Raw genomic sequence first — 20,738 nt, forward strand, 5'->3', positions numbered from 1 at the left:
TGGAGCTGTCTACATGCTTCATAAACACTGTTTAAAAAGTGTTGTTTTCTTTTTGACTTCTTTGACCAGAGCCCTACACAAAGGAAGAGGACAGAGGACCTCATCTTCTAAAGAAAGATCCCTCACACACTCTCAAGACTGTGAAGGTTAGCATTGTTTCTTTCAGTAAATTAATAATGACAGCACCACAGTGGATTTTAAATGAAACATGTGGCATCTATGAAACAATAGATGCCACATGAAAACATGTACTTTTTCCTCACCAAATGTATTATTACAAGATCTTTGACACTGGAGATGGTCTGGGTTTCAGAGAAACTAACTGGCAAGCTAGCATTGATATTATTAGTGTCTTGTGTTTATTCGTGTCTTCACCAGGGTCTTTGACATTTCGCTGCTGTACTGTTCACTTCAGCTTTACGTTTGATTTCTCACATTGTATTTTGTAATGGCAGAGATATTAGGATATTTAAGGGGCTGCAGTGGCTGCTACAGCTGTGGGGGGCAATACTTTGGTGAAATGTCCTGGACCCTGGAAAAGAGACTGTGTAGACTGGGTAAGCAATTAAAGGTTACTGGCCCAGAGTCATTGGGCAGCTGGGTAAAGGTGGATGTTGATATTCAGTGCCAATTATGCAACCTGTTCAGCCATGTCTATATGCTCTTTTTTATGCTGTTACTATAGGGGGAAAAATAAACTTTAATCAATAAACTGATCAAAGAAGCATTGTCTATGGAGCCACAATCTGATCCTGTAGTGTGGCTGCAGTTTACACATTTCATGTATTCTCAGCCAGATTTGGTTTAGAGCACAGCCAATATTTAGCATAAGTAGATTTAAATTTACACACACTGATGATGGCAGCTACATTGTAGCCACAGCCACCCTGGGGCGCACTGACAGAGGCGAGGCGGCCGGACACTGGCGCCACCGGGCCCTCTGACCACCACCGGTAGGCAACGGGTGAAGTGTCTCTCCCAAGGACACAACGACTGAAACTGTCGGAGCCGGGGCTCGAACCGGCAACCTTCCGATTATAAGACGAACTGTCAACTCTTGAGCCACGATTCAGTCATCCACCCATGTGTGTGAATGACTGAATGTGTAAAGCGCTTTGGAGCCCTTAAGGTACTAATAAAGCGCTATACAAATACAGGCCATTTACCATTTAAATTGAAAATTTAGTTTGAATTCTGCAATTGAAGACATGCTCAGTTATTTATGAACATGGTCTTTGTTTAAAGCAAGAAATGGATTTGTAACATGGGGGTGCATATCTCATTCTGAAAAATCTTTAACAACTAATAAGTGTTACCCAAAGCCAATCAGCATCATCCAAGGCATCAGTGTGGCTCTTCTTTGGAAAGACATGAATTCTTAAGCACGAGGGATGTTGTGTAATTTTATTTATTTTTTGTCTTTGAACCCTTTTATAGCCGACAGGTATTGAAGACACGTTTTCTAAGAGGATGAAAGTTGGCATTGTGATGGTGAAAGAAGAAGGCATCATCGATGTGTTGGTTGTCCTTGAGGCGGCAGTAATCCTGTCTAATCTGAGGGATGTCTCAAGTGCCATTTCCATGCTGATGGGTCTTCTTTTTGCCCTCAACATAGACTATCCAAAGGAACTTAAGGGCATCTTTGAAGTCATTCAGAACGTCCTAATGAACATTGGTGGAAGGCAGTGTGTCTCACTAGTGCATGGTCTAAGAAACAGACTCTTGCAGAACGCCATGCAGAACTGTAATTGTATGCTCACAGCGTACAATTGCCTTAGCGTTAAGGACAGTTTTTATTTTACTGTTTGTTTTTTTATTCTTGCAAGTTCTCATTCTCACTTTTGTATGTCACTAAATGACTACACTTTACATTCCAGATTAGACAATTGTTCATTTGTTCATGGTTTAAGAAACTTATGTGAACAACAATATAATGGTGGACTCTGCAGATGCTTATCTCATGCAACTCAGTAGTTTTTCCTTTGTTTTGCAATTGAGCCGACTCAAACTAATGTTTCTGAAATATTCATATTATCAAATGTTTCAGAAGCATGCACTCATTTTCAGAGATATTGGTTCTGTGGAATTTGTTGCAATTGTAAACGAAGACAAATAGAAGAGTTTGATGTCTTAGTTGTTATAAACTGATCTTTACTGTCACTTATCAAAGGTTTTGTACTATTTTAATATTTCAAGTTTTGTGCTAACAGGTGTGACTGAGCACAATGAAGTTTAAAAATGTTGCAAATGTAAAGAATAACTTTTCTAAAATAGCAAGTGTCCCGTTGATACATTACATTAATGCAGACTAGGGATGCACCGATACCGATACTGTAAAATGTGTGTGTACTCATACTCGTAAAAGTTAACCGATACCATGAACCGATACCAACTTAGTTCATTAATCAGAGGGTGGCTTGCCATTTCTGTTGTAGTTTTTTAGATTGGCCACTAGGGGGACATCCCGCGCTAAACAGGCACAGGGTTAGGCGAGTGAGACTGGCGACTCCAGATAAAAAAGAGAAACTGGAGGCTGCTGTAGCTAGGCTAAACAAAATGTCAGCAGTGTGGACCGGAACAGCCAAATTTAACTCAGGTTTTGGAAAAGCGATGAAAAATGTCAAGAGAAAATCCACGGACAGTTTAAATAACAGAGGCTCTGACTCATTTTATCGCTCTGGATGACCAGCCAATGCCGGTCGTGGAAAACATAGGATTGCACCGTCTTCTCAGCATACTCGAGCTGCGATATGAAATTCCCAACTGCCCATACATCAGGGAGATAATGGTGCCAAAACTTTCTGAAGAGGTAAAGACAAGCAGTGTGTGCGCGATGTCAGTCCTTGGTTTAACGGCACAGTGGACTGATGAGGAGTTCGTTCGTCAATGCCAAATACTTTAGTTATTTTGTTTGTTTGTTTACAATATGAACACTCTGCAATAATTTAAAAGTTTATTTTATTCGCAAACCCAATTTGTATTTGTTTTATTCCAAACAGAAGTGTTTATTTATTATTCTGAAAGCTCGAGACAGTGCCAATAGTTCAGTGATATTTTGTAAAATTACAATGTGGAGACTCTGCAATAATTTAACAGAAGTGCTTATTTTTCACTTGAAATTTTTTTGTGGTCATCTTTATTAAGATTTTATTTTTTATCGGCAGGGAATATAATAAAACCTGTCTTCCAATTAATTGTATTTGTGTGTGTGTGTGTGTGTGTGTGTGTGTGTGTGTGTGTGTGGTAGAAGTATCGGTTTTTGTACTCTGTATCGGCAAGTACTCAGATCCAAGTATCGGTATCGTATCGGTTTGAAAAAATTGGTATCGTTGCATCCCTAATGCAGACTTTATGTTGTTGCTTCACAAGAATCACTACTGCTCCTAGAGTATTGGTCAGAATTTAATCTTCACCCAAACTGGGCTCAAGACCAAGTTCAGATTTATTGTTTCACAGGGAGCAACCTTTGAGTTTTGATGGATTGTGAGCCTGATGAGCTACGTCACTGATTTCTCTGTTTCTCAGATGAGTAAGATGGCACAATAAATGGTGAATGTTGGGTGCTCATGAGTAATTGTCTTGTCATGTTCTTAAAACAAACTTTCTGCCTGAATTGATCAGATACACTTTAATGGAATCTGTGGTTTGTTTTTTCTCTGTAAACAATAGAAAATTAATTTAAAGGAATGTAGATATTTAAACCTGAGATCTAAGATAAACCTAACAGGTAGTTTTGCTGAAATGGATGTTGGAAAGCTAAAAAAAAATACTTAAGATGTTCAATACACATTTTTCTTTACATCCAGTCAATCAACTCTGATGATTAAAATGAAACTGATTCACGAGTTCACTCAGCTACCTTAAGGAGCTCAGTTAATTAATAAACTTAAATCAACTTAGCTAGCAGATTATGTTAGTTAAGCTAAAATAGATTCCTAAGTTAAAAGAACTACTAAAGTATTTGAATTAACTAAAAAACCCAAGTCAACTGAACTAGGACAAGAGTTTAAACAATAGATTATTTGAATTTAGCTGAAAGGGTTTTCCCAAGTAAAAATGACAATTAAAGGAGTTGAACTGACTAACAAATCTCAGTCAACTAAACTAAGACGAAAGTTTAGACAACATGTGATTTTTCATCAACATAACATTTGGTTGTGTTACAAGAACAAACACTATTTCTTGACTTAACTTCAAATTTTAAGGGGTCGACCCTGCGTTTTATTTTACAATCACTGTAATTTATTTACACACGTATAGAAACATTAGTATTTCTATGTGCTTCTTTAATGACATTTCAGTGTACTTACAGACAGCTACACTGAGGCTACTCCTGGCTAATCGATCTTCCCTCCCTCACATAGTCACAGTTTTTCCATCAGTTACATCGTCTAGTAAATGAATTCATGGTGTATGCCAAACGTTCCTAGTTTCGGTCATGAGTTATTTAAAAGTACATTTGTTCTGTCACACACAAAGAAATGACTTGATCAACAGCTGATACACAAAGTAACCTTGAGAGCTTGAGTACAGCCTCATATTTATAAGATTGCTCGTCTAACTTGACTTTTTTATGCATCTCAAAAGAAAACAGAAGATGAAGTTCAGTGAATTGCATTATTTAGCCTGCGAAATAAAAAGACAGAAAATAAAAAGAGACAGAAATACAAGTTAAAATTTTGAATTTGTTTTATTGATCTGGATATTTTTTAACAAATTGCTAATTAACTGTTTTTAAATAGGGCCCAATAACAAAAGCTGATTGAAAGTGCTTTATATTATAAAGACCCTACAATGCAAGAGAGAAAACCCCAACAATCTGATGATCCCTTATGAGCAAGCACTTGGCGACAGTGGGCAGGAAAAACCCCCTTTCAACGGGAGGAAACCTGCGGCAGAACCAGGCTCAGGGAGGGGCGGCCATCTGCCGAGACCGGTTGGGGGACTTGAATCCACTTCTTATCAAATTTCTCTCTTGCTACGACATTTTTGATGTTATGTATTTAGGTATTGGTCTGAAAGAAAAAAGACCAATACTGAGTTGGTGTTCAAAGCCACCATTTTAAGTTGTGCGTTTAAACGGCTTGGTGATGGCTTTGGCCAGTGCAGTGAAAAACCTGACAATGGCAGACGGCGTCTTTTTTGGTTGTGACAGATGTTCAGTCAAGCTAGTTGCAATGAGTCTTACAGCTATGGATTTCTGTAACTCCAGAGCTACTTGAACATCTTCTACACTCCCAAAGACATCGCGCAGGTCTTTAAGAATGCGCTTTTCAAGATTTTTAAGGTTTTGGGGAGTTATAATAAGTTCTTTATCCTGCAGCTGGTCCCATACTTCTTCCAGAAGCCAACTGTGGATGTTCTCTGAGCAGCCACAGGTGCACATGATCTTTAATTTTTTAGCTATACGGCTAAATAATTTGTGAAGAATTATTTTAATGTAAGCTTTACGTGCAGAAGCATCTGGTACAATATAGTCAGGTTTTGGATGGGACGTTGGGACGCTTGACTGCGGTTCTGTCACTGACTGCGGTTCTGTCACTGACTGTGGTTCTGTCACTGAGTGCGGTTCTGTCACTGACTGTGGTTTTGTCACTGACTGTGGTTCTGTCACTGACTGTGGTTCTGTCACTGACTCTGCACCAAGTATTGCGAGCATTACGCTCTGACTCTGGCTCTCAGCCTGGGTGAAAAACCACCATCTCATGAGTGCTAAGAAAACTCTGACCTTTCTGTTGATGTACGCTCTCCTGAAACGATCAGGTAGAATTTCAGGTGCCACGCCCTGTGAAGCATGGTGGTCGAGCATGTCCGTGAGCTGCTTGGTGAACCATATACGTTTATAAATAGAAATGTTTTTAAATAGTTCAAGCTCACAGGTTTCATTTTCGCTCAGATCTTTTACGGTCTGAAGCAGAAAATCAACATCACGAACAAGCTGCTCCACCGATTCACTGCTTTCGTCTTTCCCTGTTCTCTGAAATGCTGCCCTGACGTTTTTGGCCGCGCGAAGAATTGCTGCTTTTGCAAATTGCGTCGCAAGGAACGATTTGATATTATGTGAATGGTTTTTTAGCGACTGCTTCAATTTCTCTTTAAATGTTGTGGGAGTGATAACTTCATCACTCTCTGGGGAATCTTCAATCTCTGCCTGAAGAGAACCAGTCAGCTCTTTTGCAAATAGCTGACTCTCTTCACTTATTACTGATTGCGGCCTGTTATACTCAGGATCTTCAGTTTGATCCACAACTGGGGAAAACTGAGCAACAGCCTTTTCGATGGCAGTTTTCAGAGTTGAAGTATTGAAGCTGTCCTGGGAGCCCACCGTGAGTTTTTCATGTTCTCTATCTAGTTGTTCCTTTGGGACATCTTGGCTATCTAAACTTTCAGTCTCCGCCTCTGACTCAGTGTCGCTAATGGTGTCAATGCTCATGCCGAGATGCTGCCACATTAAAAAGAAAGCTTTCATCATTCTCTCACCAAAACGGCTGATCATTTTGTTCAGGCGTTTTGGTGGAACAATGCGGTCACTCTCCGAAGATAAATTTGTTTTTGTGTCAGCAGACTGAGCAGATTGAACACTGCGCACAACCTCTTTAGCGAACAGCTGCTCTAAGCTTTCGGTGCTAACCTTGTGGCCCTGACCATCCATTGTCAAAGCTTCTGCCAAAGGCTCTGGAAGTATCGTACCTATGTTGTCCAAAAAAGCCTCCTCTGATACTTCAACGTTGGCAATCTGAGCCATCATTAGAAAGTGCTTTGAAGCAATTTCAATGATCTCTATAATGGCCTCTGCCAGAAGAGTCTTAGTGGCTATGTCAGGCTCTCCTGATTTCATGGAACGCCACTGCTCAGCTGTCATATTTTCAAAAAACGTTTTGATGACAGGAAGAAGACGTGCTACTGTCAGTTCCTTAATGTTCGCTGTTTTTAGGTTTTCCATTTCTAATACTTGTGTGTTAGAATGGGTTAAATGACTATCTGTTAGGTTTAGAGTTGATCGCGTCTGAAATGGACCTTCCACGTTGAAAGCGTGTAAAATGCAAGTTCCAAGTTTGCTGTTTCAGAGACGGTTCCTGCTCCTATTTATAGGTTTTTTGGCTGATGACGTCAAACAGAAGTTCAAAGGTTCAACGGCAAGCCGGTTACGTCACAGGAAACGGCTGTTCCATCGTCCCCGCCCCTAGCGACTGCTTAGCAACCGTTACTATGTACCCTCCAGCCGAGAGTTGTTGTTGACGTCGCGATAAAAGTTCCACGCGACAGAAAAGCCGCTGGATTATTTGAGAGTTTTTCACTTCAGATGCTGAATGAAACTTTACCTGTGGCGCGTTAACAGGTGAGAGCAGCCAGCCAATAGACTATGTGCACGTTAGCATATGCTACTTCCGGTGCGGAAACTCCTGTGGGGACCTTTGTTTCCGGTGTCCTATTCGCGCCCTGTTTACGGTCCAAAACAAGTTAAGCAAATGAATGAATCAAGCAGCGATTTACATTTCTATAGATGTCTTGGGCATTTACCCAATATATCTGTAAATGATGTTCATCGACTTGTCGATATTACCCCGCCTCAGAGCAAAAGAGAAAAGGGATTCAAATGTTATATTTCTCAGTATCTGTAAACAGCTGTCCCTCGTTTATCGCGGGTGTTGTTCTAAAAATAACCAGCGATAGGTGAAATCAAGTAGCCAATTTTATTTTTTGACGGTGCAAAACGTTTCGTGGACATCGTGGACATACAACACTGCACTTCAGAGTCACAATGCTAACGATCGATGCAGCGATTCTGTACTGCACAGGAGAGACGTCACGGAGGAGATCGTCTGCAGCGATCAGGACGCAGGACACAATGTGACGTAAAAAAAAAGCATGCAAACTTGCACTAAAAATCTGCGAAACAGCGAGGTGAAAGGTGAACCGCGTTATAGCGAGGGACCGCTGTAATTTTGAAGGTAAGTCACAACATACCCTTCGTAAATACTAATGTATAGAAACCGTTACCAGCAATCATTCATTTTTTGTGTGGCTTTTTTCACGGTTTGTTAACATGCTGTGTAGGTGTGTACTTGACTAGCTGATATCGACATAACGGGGGAAACATCTGGTTTGACTATTGTTCACCTGTAGTTTGAATGCTGAAGATTTGCCTGTTTAAATCATAATATCTGTCACTATACAGAGATGTGCTTCTGAATGTGGACGATGTGTCTTCTGCTGCAGTGATGCAGTTCTGCTTGTGTTGAGTGATGTAAACAGCTGATCGATCTAAACTCTTTAAACATCAAAATTGATCATTAGATTTTTTATGACACAGCAGTGGTGAGTGTTCCCACCTTCTGCTCTTTGTAACTTAACACCATCTTTCCGTTTTCAAGTTTTGGACATGATTTTGGAGGATATCTTCGCAGTAGTGATTGACCGCAAAGTAAAGCTACCGGAAATGTTCAACCCCACATCCGGTCTCAAACCAGGAAGTTAGCATTTTCTCGTGCACAGGGTCTGTTGCTGCGGAAAAACTCATTTTAACGGCGTTAGTAACTGTGGCTGTGTCCCAATTCAGGGTCTGCACGCTTGAAGTACGCATTTTCCCAAATATCAAGCGGTCCGGTGCACGCTTCCCATATATCCCACAATTCAGGCTGCCACTGAGCTCTGCCCAGGGGCGTTTCTGGGATGTTTTTAATGGGGGGGCTAACAATCAGAAATAACTAGTGATGTGCGATACCACTGATTTCCTTTCCGATCCGATACCAAGTAATATTCAGGGTGGTATCGACGATACTGATCCGATACCGATACTTTGTACAAAAACATTTTATTTATTGTATCTCAAATTATAGCGTCATAATGATTACAGGACATCAGATTACTTGTTCTTATCACTTAATAATGCAGAGTTCATCATATAGAAATAAAAAAAACCTGAAGTTGTGGCTATTTGAACACCTTGCCTGCCTGCAGCACTAAAGGACTCCATGAGAGACGTCTGTCTCGCCCTAGCAGCACCTGTCCCTGTCCTCTTCTTCAGTTCGCCTCAACATAAGCTCGTCATATTCTGTGATACGATTTACTCTGAGGTGTTTGACAAGGTTAATGATGTTGCCACAACCATACATGCCAACCTTCCCGATTTTTCCAGGAGAATCCCAAATTTCAGTGCCCCTCCCGAAAATCTCCCGGAGCCACCATTCTCCCGAATTTCTCCCGATTTTCCACCCGGACAACAAAATTGAAAAACCACATCGCAGAATTCATAGCGCGGCCCAGCCAATTCCAGTTTCCAACAATGACGGCAGCTACTTAGTTTTAATATTACTCTTATTTCTCTTTCTGGGTCGCAAAAAAACGTTTAACATATTTTCAGGTGAGAATGTAGCTGTGTAAACTTCAAATATCTGAGCCGACCGACACATCGTTTTCAACCCCCCGCGGTCTTTCACTACTCGGGTTAAACATGATATACAGGTCCTTCTCAAAAAATGAGCATATTGTGATAAAGTTAATTATTTTCTGTAATGTACTGACAAACATTAGACTTTCATATATTTTAGATTCATTACACACAACTGAAGTAGTTCAAGCCTTTCATTGTTTTAATATTGATGATTTTGGCATACAGCTCATGAAAACCCAAAATTCCTATCTCAAAAAATTAGCATATCATGAAAAGGTTCTCTAAACGAGCTATTAACCTAATCATCTGAATCAACGAATTAACTCTAAACACCTGCAAAAGATTCCTGAGGCTTTTAAAAAACCCCAGCCTGGTTTATTACTCAAAACCGCAATCATGGGTAAGACTGCCGACCTGACTGCTGTCCAGAAAGCCATCATTGACACCCTCAAGCAAGAGGGTAAGACACAGAAAGAAATTTCTGAACGAATAGGCTGTTCACAGAGTGCTGTATCAAGGCACCTCAGTGGGACGTCTGTGGGAAGGAAAAAGTGTGGCAGAAAACGCTGCACAATGAGAAGAGGTGACCGGACCCTGAGGAAGATTGTGGAGAAGGACCGATTCCAGACCTTGGGGGACCTGCGGAAGCAGTGGACTGAGTCTGGAGTAGAAACATCCAGAGCCACCGTGTACAGGCGTGTGCAGGAAATGGGCTACAGGTGCCGCATTCCCCAGGTCAAGCCACTTTTGAACCAGAAACAGCGGCAGAAGCGCCTGACCTGGGTACAGAGAAGCAGCACTGGACTGTTGCTCAGTGGTCCAAAGTACTTTTTTTGGATGAAAGCAACTTTTGCATGTCATTCGGAAATCAAGGTGCCAGAGTCTGGAGGAAGACTGGGGCGAGGGAAATGTCAAAATGCCTGAAGTCCAGTGTCAAGTACCCACAGTCAGTGATGGTCTGGGTGCCATGTCAGCTGCTGGTGTTGGTCCACTGTGTTTTATCAAGCGCGGGGTCAATGCAGCTATCAGGAGATTTTGGAGCACTTCATGCTTCCATCTGCTGAAAAGCTTTATGGAGATGAAGATTTCATTTTTCAGCACGACCTGGCACCTGCTCACAGTGCCAAAACCTCTGGTAAATGGTTTACTGACCATGGTATTACTGTGCTCAATTGGCCTGCCAACTCTCCTGACCTGAACCCCATAGAGAATCTGTGGGATATTGTGAAGAGAAAGTTGAGAGACGCAAGACCCAACACTCTGGATGAGCTTAAGGCCGCTATCGAAGCATCCTGGGCCTCCATAACACCTCAGCAGTCCACAGGCTGATTGCCTCCATGCCACGCCGCATTGAAGCAGTCATCTCTGCAAAAGGGTTCCCGACCAAGTATTGAGTGCATAACTGAACATAATTATTTGAAGGTTGACTTTTTTTGTATTAAAAACACTTTTCTTTTATTGGTCGGATGAAATATGCTAATTTTTTGAGATAGGAATTTTGGGTTTTCATGAGCTGTATGCCAAAACCATCAATATTAAAACAATGAAAGGCTTGAACTACTTCAGTTGTGTGTAATGAATCTAAAATATATGAAAGTCTAATGTTTATCAGTACATTACAGAAAATAATGAACTTCATCACAATATGCTCATTTTTTGAGAAGGACCTGTATAAGTCACTTTGATAACTTAAAAATGTTATTGTTCGGCTTTTTCAGTGTTTTATTTGTTCGTGAGTAAATCGGTTTGGCTGAGATTAAAGTTATTAGATTAGATTAAATAAAACTTTATTAATCCCTCGGGATGGTTCCTCCGGGGTTTTCACACAGCTGAATAAACGTCAAACAGAAAACTGATTAAACAGAAGAGGCGGAAGAGGAAGTAGTTCCTTTGAATGTAGACAATCCGAATGATATAGTTTCTTTCCACTGTGTTCCTGTTAAAGATAAACTACAAATTTACCCTAAATTACTAAAATATCGATATTTTAATGTGAAAATCGATTCTAGAACATAAATGATTGGTATCGGAGGAATCGATATTTCAGGATCGATCCGCACATCACTAGAAATAACTGTTGAAAACGACGTTGGAAGACATTTATATATCCATGAGCATTTTTACATTCATAGAACAATGATCAACATTTGTGATTTCCTAAAAAAATGATAGTGAGGATTTATTCATTTAACAGTATTTATTTGTAAGAAACACTTATTGTATTATATACAAGGACCAACACATTTTCATTTAGACATTAAAGTATATATATTCATTTAAAAGAAAAGGAAATGGTAGGTTTTTGTTTTTCTTTAAACATCTAAATGGCTGGTGTGGTTTTGTTAGCTTATTTAGGATGGACGTGATCATTTTTGGGACTATTTTCTGTAATTCCACTGATACCAGAACATGTTGTGCACTCTCCCAGTTCTTGCACAGGTCCTTTTGGAGGTTTTTCACTGTGCATTCATGCTACAGCGCTGATGTTTCAAAGCACTCAAACAAAGGCTCAGTCTAGGTGCAAATTTCTGTCTCCAGTGTACTTGTCATATTAAAGAATCACATAGAAACATAAACGCTTATATTTGCTCACAGAAAAATACGATTAGTATAAAATAAACCCAGGGTCAAACTGAAGGTTTCTAGAAGTTACCTAGAAGCTAAAAGTCCTGCTTCATATTGCAGAGGCCTATACTACAACATCCCAGGCTCCTGTTACCAGGGTAACCCTCTGATGTATTTAGTAGCTGATTTTTTGTCAGTCAGCAGTATCCTGCCATGTCGTCGCTTCAGTCAGAATTTAAGAGAAGTTACCAAATGTCATTCAAGCTTTAGGAGCTGATGTGTTGTTGCGCTGCAGGGTTTGGCCCAGAACCTGCTGAAGAGAACATCTCAGCGGAGCTCCGTCAGCGGATGTGGGATCACCTTTGAAGTAGTTTCTAACGTCCCAGGAGGAAGTACCAGGACATCATGTTAGTGTCTGTGTTAGTGTTCAGGAAGGAAGGAAAAGACATTTGGAAACCAGCAACCATCAATTTCACTGAGACATCATGTCCACAAATGAAAACAGAAATGATTACAACATCTGTGCAGGAACAGCTGGTCACTGCTTTCCAAATATCAGTGCTTCTCACCTCAGACTTACAGTCTGTGTGGACAGAAGGAGGACAGAGGACCGGTGGATGAGGTCGTGGAGTGGTCTGGGAGAAATCACCCGGTGGTTAAAGAAAGAAAAAGTACGAATAGTATGAAATGGAGGAGCTAAGCTAGACCAAAGGTTTTGCAGAGGCACTCTTTTTGTTCTCTTGAAAAATAGATAAAGATGGTGCTGAAAGATGCTCCAACTTTATTTTTCCTTCTCTAAAGTTAGCTTAAAAAAATAAAATGATAAAAAAAAATCCTAATAAAACCCAATAGAGATGATGCAGTAATTATGTAATCTCTTTTACCAGGACATCGTCGTAAAAGATTTTCTAATCTCAAAAAATGAGTACATAATGTACCAGAGAATAAAGCTGTACCACTGTTTATCACACACACACACACACACACACACACACACACACACACACACACACACACAGCAGAATTAAATTGATTTATTATCACTTATAAAAAGTTGATCTTTAAACAAACATTCAAGCTTGATCATTTTAAATGCAAATGCATAAAACACATTTCTGCACGAAAACTAACACAACATTAAAACCAACACAATCCTCACCAAACATCAGACTGCAGCACATACAGGGAAAGTCACGAGTAAAGTTCTCAAACACCCTCACGTGAAACTAATGCAGATTCCTGCATTTGCTTGACAGGAAGAGGAAAATATAGATTTATAACTGTTGCAAAATTCCAGCAGTAGCATTTTTGACGAGTGCAATAATTTTAACCAGCAGAATCACATCAGAATAATCCCCTTTATTCCTACACAGTGCGGTGGGACGTGTCCAAGGCATTTTTCCAAAGGCTTTATTCAAAGCATTTCAAGGCACAAGAATAATAGCACACCATATAGTCATACATTACAAAACACATGTGGATGTCTGCGCTCATATTTGTTTATCTTTGGAACTGCACGAGAAAGAAATTGGCTAGCCTTTTTTTTGGGGGGGGGGGGGTTCATATGCACAGTAAAAAGGAAACGGTGCCTCCTGTGAATCCGTCTGTAGCGTACTTCATGTGTACCCTTGCTTCCTTACACGACATATACAGGTCGCAGTGCTTTGATTACAATGTAATGTCTTTTGAATAAATACATTTATAAAAGGTTAGCGTGTAATTATCTAAAAGCATTCACATTTTCAGATAAAACATCCAATGTCTGCCAAGTATGTCACACAGGAATGGAGTCCTGTAACAGAAAAAGCCAAAAATCATCCTCCAGACACGAGTGCGTGGAGTGACTCATCCAAACTTACTGTCAAACCTCCAGTAAATCGGTCTAAAGTAAACCAGACACCACTGTGCCAGTAGGCTTAAGCTTTTGTCCCATATGGGCAGTGATGTGCTGGGGATGCCCAGCAATGAGCCATTTAAGTGTTCCACGACTTGCGGTTCTCCCCCCTGCCGCGACCGGTTGATCCGGTTCCACCTTCGCCTTTGGCCAGAGCTGTAAGGGCTGCCAGGTTTGGACTGGACCCCGACAGATGGGCACTACGGCGTTTTTGTTGCTGCTGGCGATGGCGTTTGGCATCGCCACGGGTTACTCTGTCAGGTCTTACCAACACGCCGTAACCAGGGTTGCAGTGGAAGTAGTGCTTACCAGCCACTGACCCATCGTTCTTTCCTGAAAGAAAGAGGAAAATACATGAATCGTAAAAATTTTAAAAAAGCACTAATGAGGCTTTAATTGGCAGTGCATACATGTTCATGAAGAATGAGAACAGATCAGATTTGGTGTTGGGTCTAATCTAAACCTACCTGCTGGTACTTCAAGTTCCACTCCAACCCAAGTCCCCTCTGCAAAATCTGTGGGTCCCAAATATCGCACCGTACCACTCTTATTAGCCCCCACACTCACAAACTCCCCCTCTTTCAACCACTCGGGAAGAACAGCAGAAGCAGCTGTATCTCCATCCTCTGTGTCAGAGATGATTTCCAGACTTTCCTTTGGCACTGAAAGGTTGGGTCCTGTCCCACAACTTGAGGGTTGGTTCACCAATGTGGGGGTATCATGCTCCTCCTCACTCAGAATCTGCAGAAATGACTTGAGGTCTGAAGACTTCACTTTCTGGATCTTGAAGGGGTTAGCTACTGAGGGACCTGATTTGGGAGAAGAAATGGGGCCTTTGGCAGGTTTGACAGAAGCTGCTGGCTGCTGAACCTCACTGGTGGCTGAGGATGAGGGTAGGAAGGAGGCACCGTTTGTTTCTGGAACATCAGAAGTTGACTGTTGCTTGGATGAAGCTTGAGCAGCCAGGTCTACAGGCGGTCCTGGATCAGGACTTGAGGCTTGGATCAGGCTTGGAGAAGGATCTTGAATAAAGTTTGAAGCCGTCTGATCTTGTGTGCGCTGCTGGGGTTGCAGGACGGTTGATTCCAAACGCCTCTCTCCTTCTTGAGCAGATCGTTGTGTCTCATTAGAAAACGCCAGTTCACATTCTACTTTATTTGTGGCAGCCACCTCGAGATCTTCTCTTGAAGGAGTCTTTGGTTCACTGTGGTCTACATGGCGCACTTCTGTCTGCTTGGTCCCATTGTTTTGTGCCACCTCTGAATGATCTCGTTGCTCTGATCCATGGTCCTGTTCGGTCTGGTCTGGCAATTCTGCTTCTGCAGCTGGATCAGATTTTTCGGCCTCCTTTAACTGGTCTGATAGGAACCGATTTGGTTCTTGTTGACTCGGCATAACATCTGGTTTAGATGGCTCCCGCTCCATACTCTCTGCATCTGCTTTCTGTCTCAAACTCAGTAATTCCTGAGGCCCTGATTGGTCTAAAATAAGAGTGTCCGATTGTGTGGTGTCAGAGAAAGGAGAGAACTTCTGTGTCACAACATTTTCCTCCTCGTGCTCATCGAGCACAGTTTCAAAGCCATCCCTGCTACCATATGACGAAGGCAAGTCCCAGCTCAGCGTGTAGACTTCTGACAGCGTTACTGTAGATATGCTTGTTGACATATATCCACTGGAAGCCTCGCTCACTGGACTGGTGGTGGAGTCTTCAGTTTCTGGGATGATTGGAGGTGGAAGAGGCACAGATCTGGGGATTTCTGTTTCATCAATGGGGACCTGGGGGCAAACCATAGAAACGTGGTTTTAGCCAAAGAGCGTCTTTAAAATTTGCCAGTTTCCAAAAATGGAATTGCCACAAATTCATTTCCAATTTCTGATCATAACCACCCTAGTGCCAGCTCCTGGTTAGTCCAGCCTCAAGATGAATGTTTTTCACTATTTCTGAGGAGCTGACTGAAAAACCTAGCTGTCAATCACAAGGCCAACCTGCCCTCAGTTTCACTTTTTAAACATGGAAGCTACATCATTGTTATTCTACAGTCTTTGTACTTGGAGCCAGGTTCAGTTGGATACTTGGAGCAGCAGAAATGTTTGAATAACAATGACCAGCAGATGTTACTGGTATTAAAAATGAATGTATTCCATATAATCAGAGTCCCGTTATCGTGCACAGGATGGTCAGGTGAACTTGTCGTGTTTTCAAAGTAACACAAACGTCTAAAAATATTAAAAGTGAAGAATCTAAAAAGACAAACAGCGCTGCCAGAAGCCGTGCAGGCTTTTTATAACTTCATCCAACGTTTTTGTACCACGGCGTTTACAGCCGATGATGAACGATGGGCGAGTTTCGGTTGACACAGACGGCATTACTGAATACACTCCACTCCGATTTTTGATCAGGTTTCTATGTTTGGAAGAACAGATCTACACAATGTGTTAACACCACCCACAGTATAACACCATCCGGGCGGGGCTGGAGGACTCACCGCCTGCTGCTGTTTGCTCATGTCCTCTTCAACGCTGGCCGACTGCACGACGATGCGCGGCAGACTCTGCGACAGGGTCGGAATTAAAAAAGCAAAGTTAATGTGACTTCAGATAAAACATCTCAAAGCTGCTAATTAGCACTGAAGGCTTTTCAAGCTGATTTCAAGATGCAATCAGGGGCCAATCAGCTCTGTCCGCTTCAAACCTGAAGACTAATAGAAGTCTGTTCATGCTACACTGCATGATGTGGTGATTAGCTGCTGTGGGAGCATCAGAGAGACAGAAGGACCTGCGAGAAAACTGAACCTGCGATGGTAACAATGAGGCTGAACATCGACCTGCTACGCTCTCTCTGGTGCTAACATTAGGCCAGCTGACCATCTGCTGCAGCTGAAGATGATTATTCATAATTATAAAAGATGTGCAATCAGATTCATATGTTCACGTGACAAAAGGAATCAGATATTTATTTCGATAACGGCGTTTCGAGATGTTGATACGAGATGCAGACAGTGTAATAAAAACATTGGTTCATTAGACTCGTAATCATGACAAACTAGTCAAACAATCAGTATAATTGCACCTTAATTATAATTGCACCCATCATCATTGATCCCTGCTCAGGATTCAAAACTCGACATGATCCGTCAACTGATTAAGCACAAAGAAAACAAAAACCCATCTTGATCTTTAAAAGATGCGTGTGCTTAGCAGACAGAGGATTTTAATCATGACGACTGAGTTCATGCAGAAAGGAAGCTGCTCGATTTAGGACACGTGGAGCTTTGACTGAGAGCAGAACGACGACCTACGTGGTCCGCAGGTCTGATGTCAGAAAGTAGGTCAAACAGGTCTATCCTACCCCTCGCGTGCTCGGGAAAATAAACCTGCAGGTCAACACAACACATCAGGTGCACAACAAATGCTGCCTCCTCTGCTTTACTGGTTATTGAAATCAAAGCACAACAAGCACCCGTCTGTGTTAACCGCAATCTCCATGTGTCTGTGTTCTCGACAGCCGTTCATCTGAAGCACGCCAAGCCCAGGAGGTGCTGAGGAGTAAACGTTTAGTTGAGGTTGTTGTTGCTGGCTGCTGTGCAGCATCAGTGAGAGGAGCCAATCACCAGGAGTCGAAAGTCACAGTTCAGCCATTATGTGAGCGCACACTCCTCTTTGGAAATAAATGTGCACCAGCTTTGGCACCTTTGCTGACGGTAGGCTGGCTTCACTGCATAGCGTCTGGTTCAGGAAAATGCTGGAAGGTGTGTATTTAAGCGAATCAAAGAAACGTGATTTCCTATGGTTTGCAGCACACAGTTTACTTGGAATTGTGCTTCATTCAACACATGTGCATAATGTGCATCGACTAACTGCTGAAAGCTGCGAGTCAAAGTTTTGTCCTGGAACTCTTCATCCCGTCGTCACCCTGAGCGTTTAGAGCCAGGCTGCCTGTGCTGCAAGATGCACATAAATCCTTTTATTTTCAGGTTTTTGGCCACGTTGCTGCACAGTGCAGCAGTGCAAACTGACACTTGTGTATTTTACTTTTCTTTTGTTGTTGCTGTTGTCATCTTTAAGGTATTGATGTGATGTGTGGTAGATCAATGTTCCAAATGTAGCATTAAAACCTCATCAGCAACAATGTGTGTATTCAACAGCACCTTCACTAAACCTCCAACAGGTCAGAGTGTGATCGTACAGCCGTAACACAGACTGAATAATTCCCGCACTCCCTCTGAGACGATCGTTTCATCCGGAGAGCGTAAACTTCCTGATTTAACAAACGGGCTTCGTTCGAGTCGATGACTCAAACTTTCTACTCGCAGCAGTTCAACATTTCAGTAGTTGGTGCTGGAAGTGCTGATCAGTCTCACTGACAACCACAATTTTAGCCAATAGTACTTATCATCTAGACCAGTGGTCCCCAAACCCCGGGCCACGGCCCGGTACTGGTTTTTATTTTGTTGTATTTATCTGCGACACTTTAAAGGCCGGTCTGTTTATGTCCGACAATATTTTCACAGACCGGCCTTTGAAGTGTCGCAGATAAATACAACAAAATAAAAACCAGTACCAAAAACAAGATTTGTTGATAACACACGGGAAAGACCCAGGGAAACCGAGTTAACGATAAAAACCCTGAAAACCATAAATTTCACAGCCGAGCCTCAACTCTCACGGCCCAGTACCGGGCCGTGGCCCGCGGTTTGGGGACCGCTGATCTGGTCTACGAATGTCTGCTGTCTAACAGGACAAACTCCTTCATTTCTTTATATGAAAGAAATCTTTAGAAAAAAAGTGAGTCATAGTTAATGAAACTTTCACGCAGACTTAATAAATTAGTTTTGTTGATTTTATAACATCAGTCACTTCTAAGGTCCAGAGATGTGCAAGTTGAGTATCAAAAGTACAAAGTACAGCAGTATTCAAACCCAATGACAGCTCTACAATTCATTTAGAGCCCCAAACATTCTTACGGGCCGTGATCATTGACCAAATTACCCTTTGGCAGCCCGCTATTATTTGCGTCACTCCAAGCTTTTGTTTTGTGTTGACCGTTGTAAACATCTGTGGCAAGAAGATGCTAATTAGAGCAATATTCTCAACAACAAGCACCAGCGAGGCCTGCTGGGTGTCCTTTCCAACATTCCCCTGATTAGCTACTCTCCACAGCTCAAGGGCCAATCAGCCAAATGAGACGCTGGAGTGTTTGGCTGCTATGAAAAAAGCTGCATGATTGCAGAAGAGCAGATGCTGAGCAGGTTGAAGGAGCAACATGTCAGGATAAAGTTCAGCAGCTCGTAATTACCCCTGGTCTACGCACAGTAAGCGCCTGAAGCAAACATCAGTCGGTGGGGACAGCTCAGCTATTCAGTCTTGTCCTGACTCAGACACAAGACTCGAGTACTTTAAAGTTATTGGCTGAAAATGAAAGCACGTTCATTACCAGCTTCCTTGTTCACTAGAGTCACTGCAGTGCATCGCTTTGATTTGCCCGTTTCTTATGACAGATGCTCTTCTTGACATCGCCCGAAGGATTTGTGGTTTACACACTCGTCTACCTTCACATGGTAGACGAGTGTGTAAACCACTTCAATCCATTTTATTAGCAGCTGAAAAAAAGATGCGGCCATCATGGCGCCACATGTTGGTTCATGAACCGCCGTCTCTCGGGTAGTGGAGTACTACACTAACAGCTGGTGCCAGCTGGCTGATTAGCCTGTCCAGAAATGCACACCACACGGTCACCTGGTAATTAGTGCCACCATAGTAAGGAATACGAGGATTTCACTAATTAGATTTGTCACATAATTTCTTTTACAATGTTCTGAAAAGCATCAAGTCCAGTGTTTTGACTTGAATTAGGTTTGTGAGCCTGTGAGGTTACAGGATGGTAAAAACAGCACTGACAGAACTCGGACATCCTAATAATCGTCGCTGTCCTAACCGTTCCCTAAACAGGAGACATGTTAGCCAGCTACCTGAAAGGTGATGGCAGCTGTGTCTCTATCGGGCTGTGGTAATGTTTTAATATGGACGTCAGCGGGATTTACTCCGTTTTGCCAAAACAAAACAAAACACTCTGGAAACCATCCAAAGCTTTTATTCACAACATGCTTTTCTTCTGCCTCGTAATCTTAAAACAACGAGGCAAAAGGTGCACTTACATCATCTGCCTTTCCACAGACATTAGCTCTGTTTCTATGGCAACAGAAGAACTCAGACTGTTGATGAGGAGATGGCGTGTTCAGATTCAGGTAGCAGCGACGCATATCAACTTTAAATCCCTGATAAGGATGCAGGTCGAAGACAAGCTTTAATGCAGAGCACAATAAACAGACCTAATGAGCCTACCTGCTGATGGACAGCTGTCTGGTCTCTGCCCTCTTTCCCACCAGGAAGCAGCGACTTCAGTAGCCTGGGTACGGCCTTCACTAAAGGGAGATAAGAAGCAGTAAAGCCTGAATGCTCTGCAGAAGAAGGAAGAGGAGATGGAGAAGGGGGGCAGAGAAAAACCAAAAAAACCAAACCATTTTTGAGAATAAGATTCTTAAAGAGAGAAAAAGTTTGCCCCAGACTGAAGCATCAGATGCACAGCTGATGACATCAAAGGTCACACAGAGTTTTTAAATAGCTGTACCCGTCTCTGCGTTCAGATTCTGGGACAAGGAGCTGGGAAGTGTGCGTCTGGAAGGAGGAGGCGGCGCCACAGAGAGGTCGTGATGACTGTCCCAGGCCTGCAGACACGATGAAGAGCACTTCAGTCTTTGTGGGAGCAACATCCAATGGCTGCCAAACACAGCTGCAACACAGCTCCAGCCATTCATTCGTTGCGTTAAGCTAAATCTTCTATTAATACACTGAGTTTTAGGAATTTCAACCATTTTTAGTTTATTT

At 42.1% G+C, this 20,738-nt stretch overlaps 1 protein-coding gene across 6 annotated transcripts in view; it reads right to left on the reverse strand.

Annotated features, from left to right (window-relative positions):
* Positions 1-12,979: 12,979 nt before the first annotated feature.
* Positions 12,980-20,738, reverse strand: part of LOC146371339 (kinesin-like protein KIF13B) — a 40,206-nt gene continuing 32,447 nt past the window's right edge. For 4 of the 6 annotated variants that reach the window (XM_084954196.1, XM_084954197.1, XM_084954199.1 and 1 more), the window contains 5 exons: positions 20,482-20,578; positions 20,196-20,311; positions 16,340-16,405; positions 14,321-15,629; positions 12,980-14,186 (listed from right to left, as the gene is read on the reverse strand). In XM_084954196.1, the coding sequence (XP_084810322.1) occupies positions 13,933-14,186; positions 14,321-15,629; positions 16,340-16,405; positions 20,196-20,311; positions 20,482-20,578 (1,842 nt within the window). In that variant the 3' untranslated portion in view covers positions 12,980-13,932. Of the gene's footprint in view, positions 14,187-14,320; positions 15,630-16,339; positions 16,406-17,152; positions 17,228-20,195; positions 20,312-20,481; positions 20,579-20,738 lie in introns of all 6 variants that reach the window. The other 2 variants (XM_084954200.1, XM_084954198.1) reach the window with 2 other exon arrangements.

The sequence above is a fragment of the Perissodus microlepis genome, chromosome 15 (assembly GCF_051167445.1).
Source record: "Perissodus microlepis isolate ML-2025 ecotype Zambia chromosome 15, ASM5116744v1, whole genome shotgun sequence".
NCBI lineage: Eukaryota > Metazoa > Chordata > Actinopteri > Cichliformes > Cichlidae > Perissodus > Perissodus microlepis.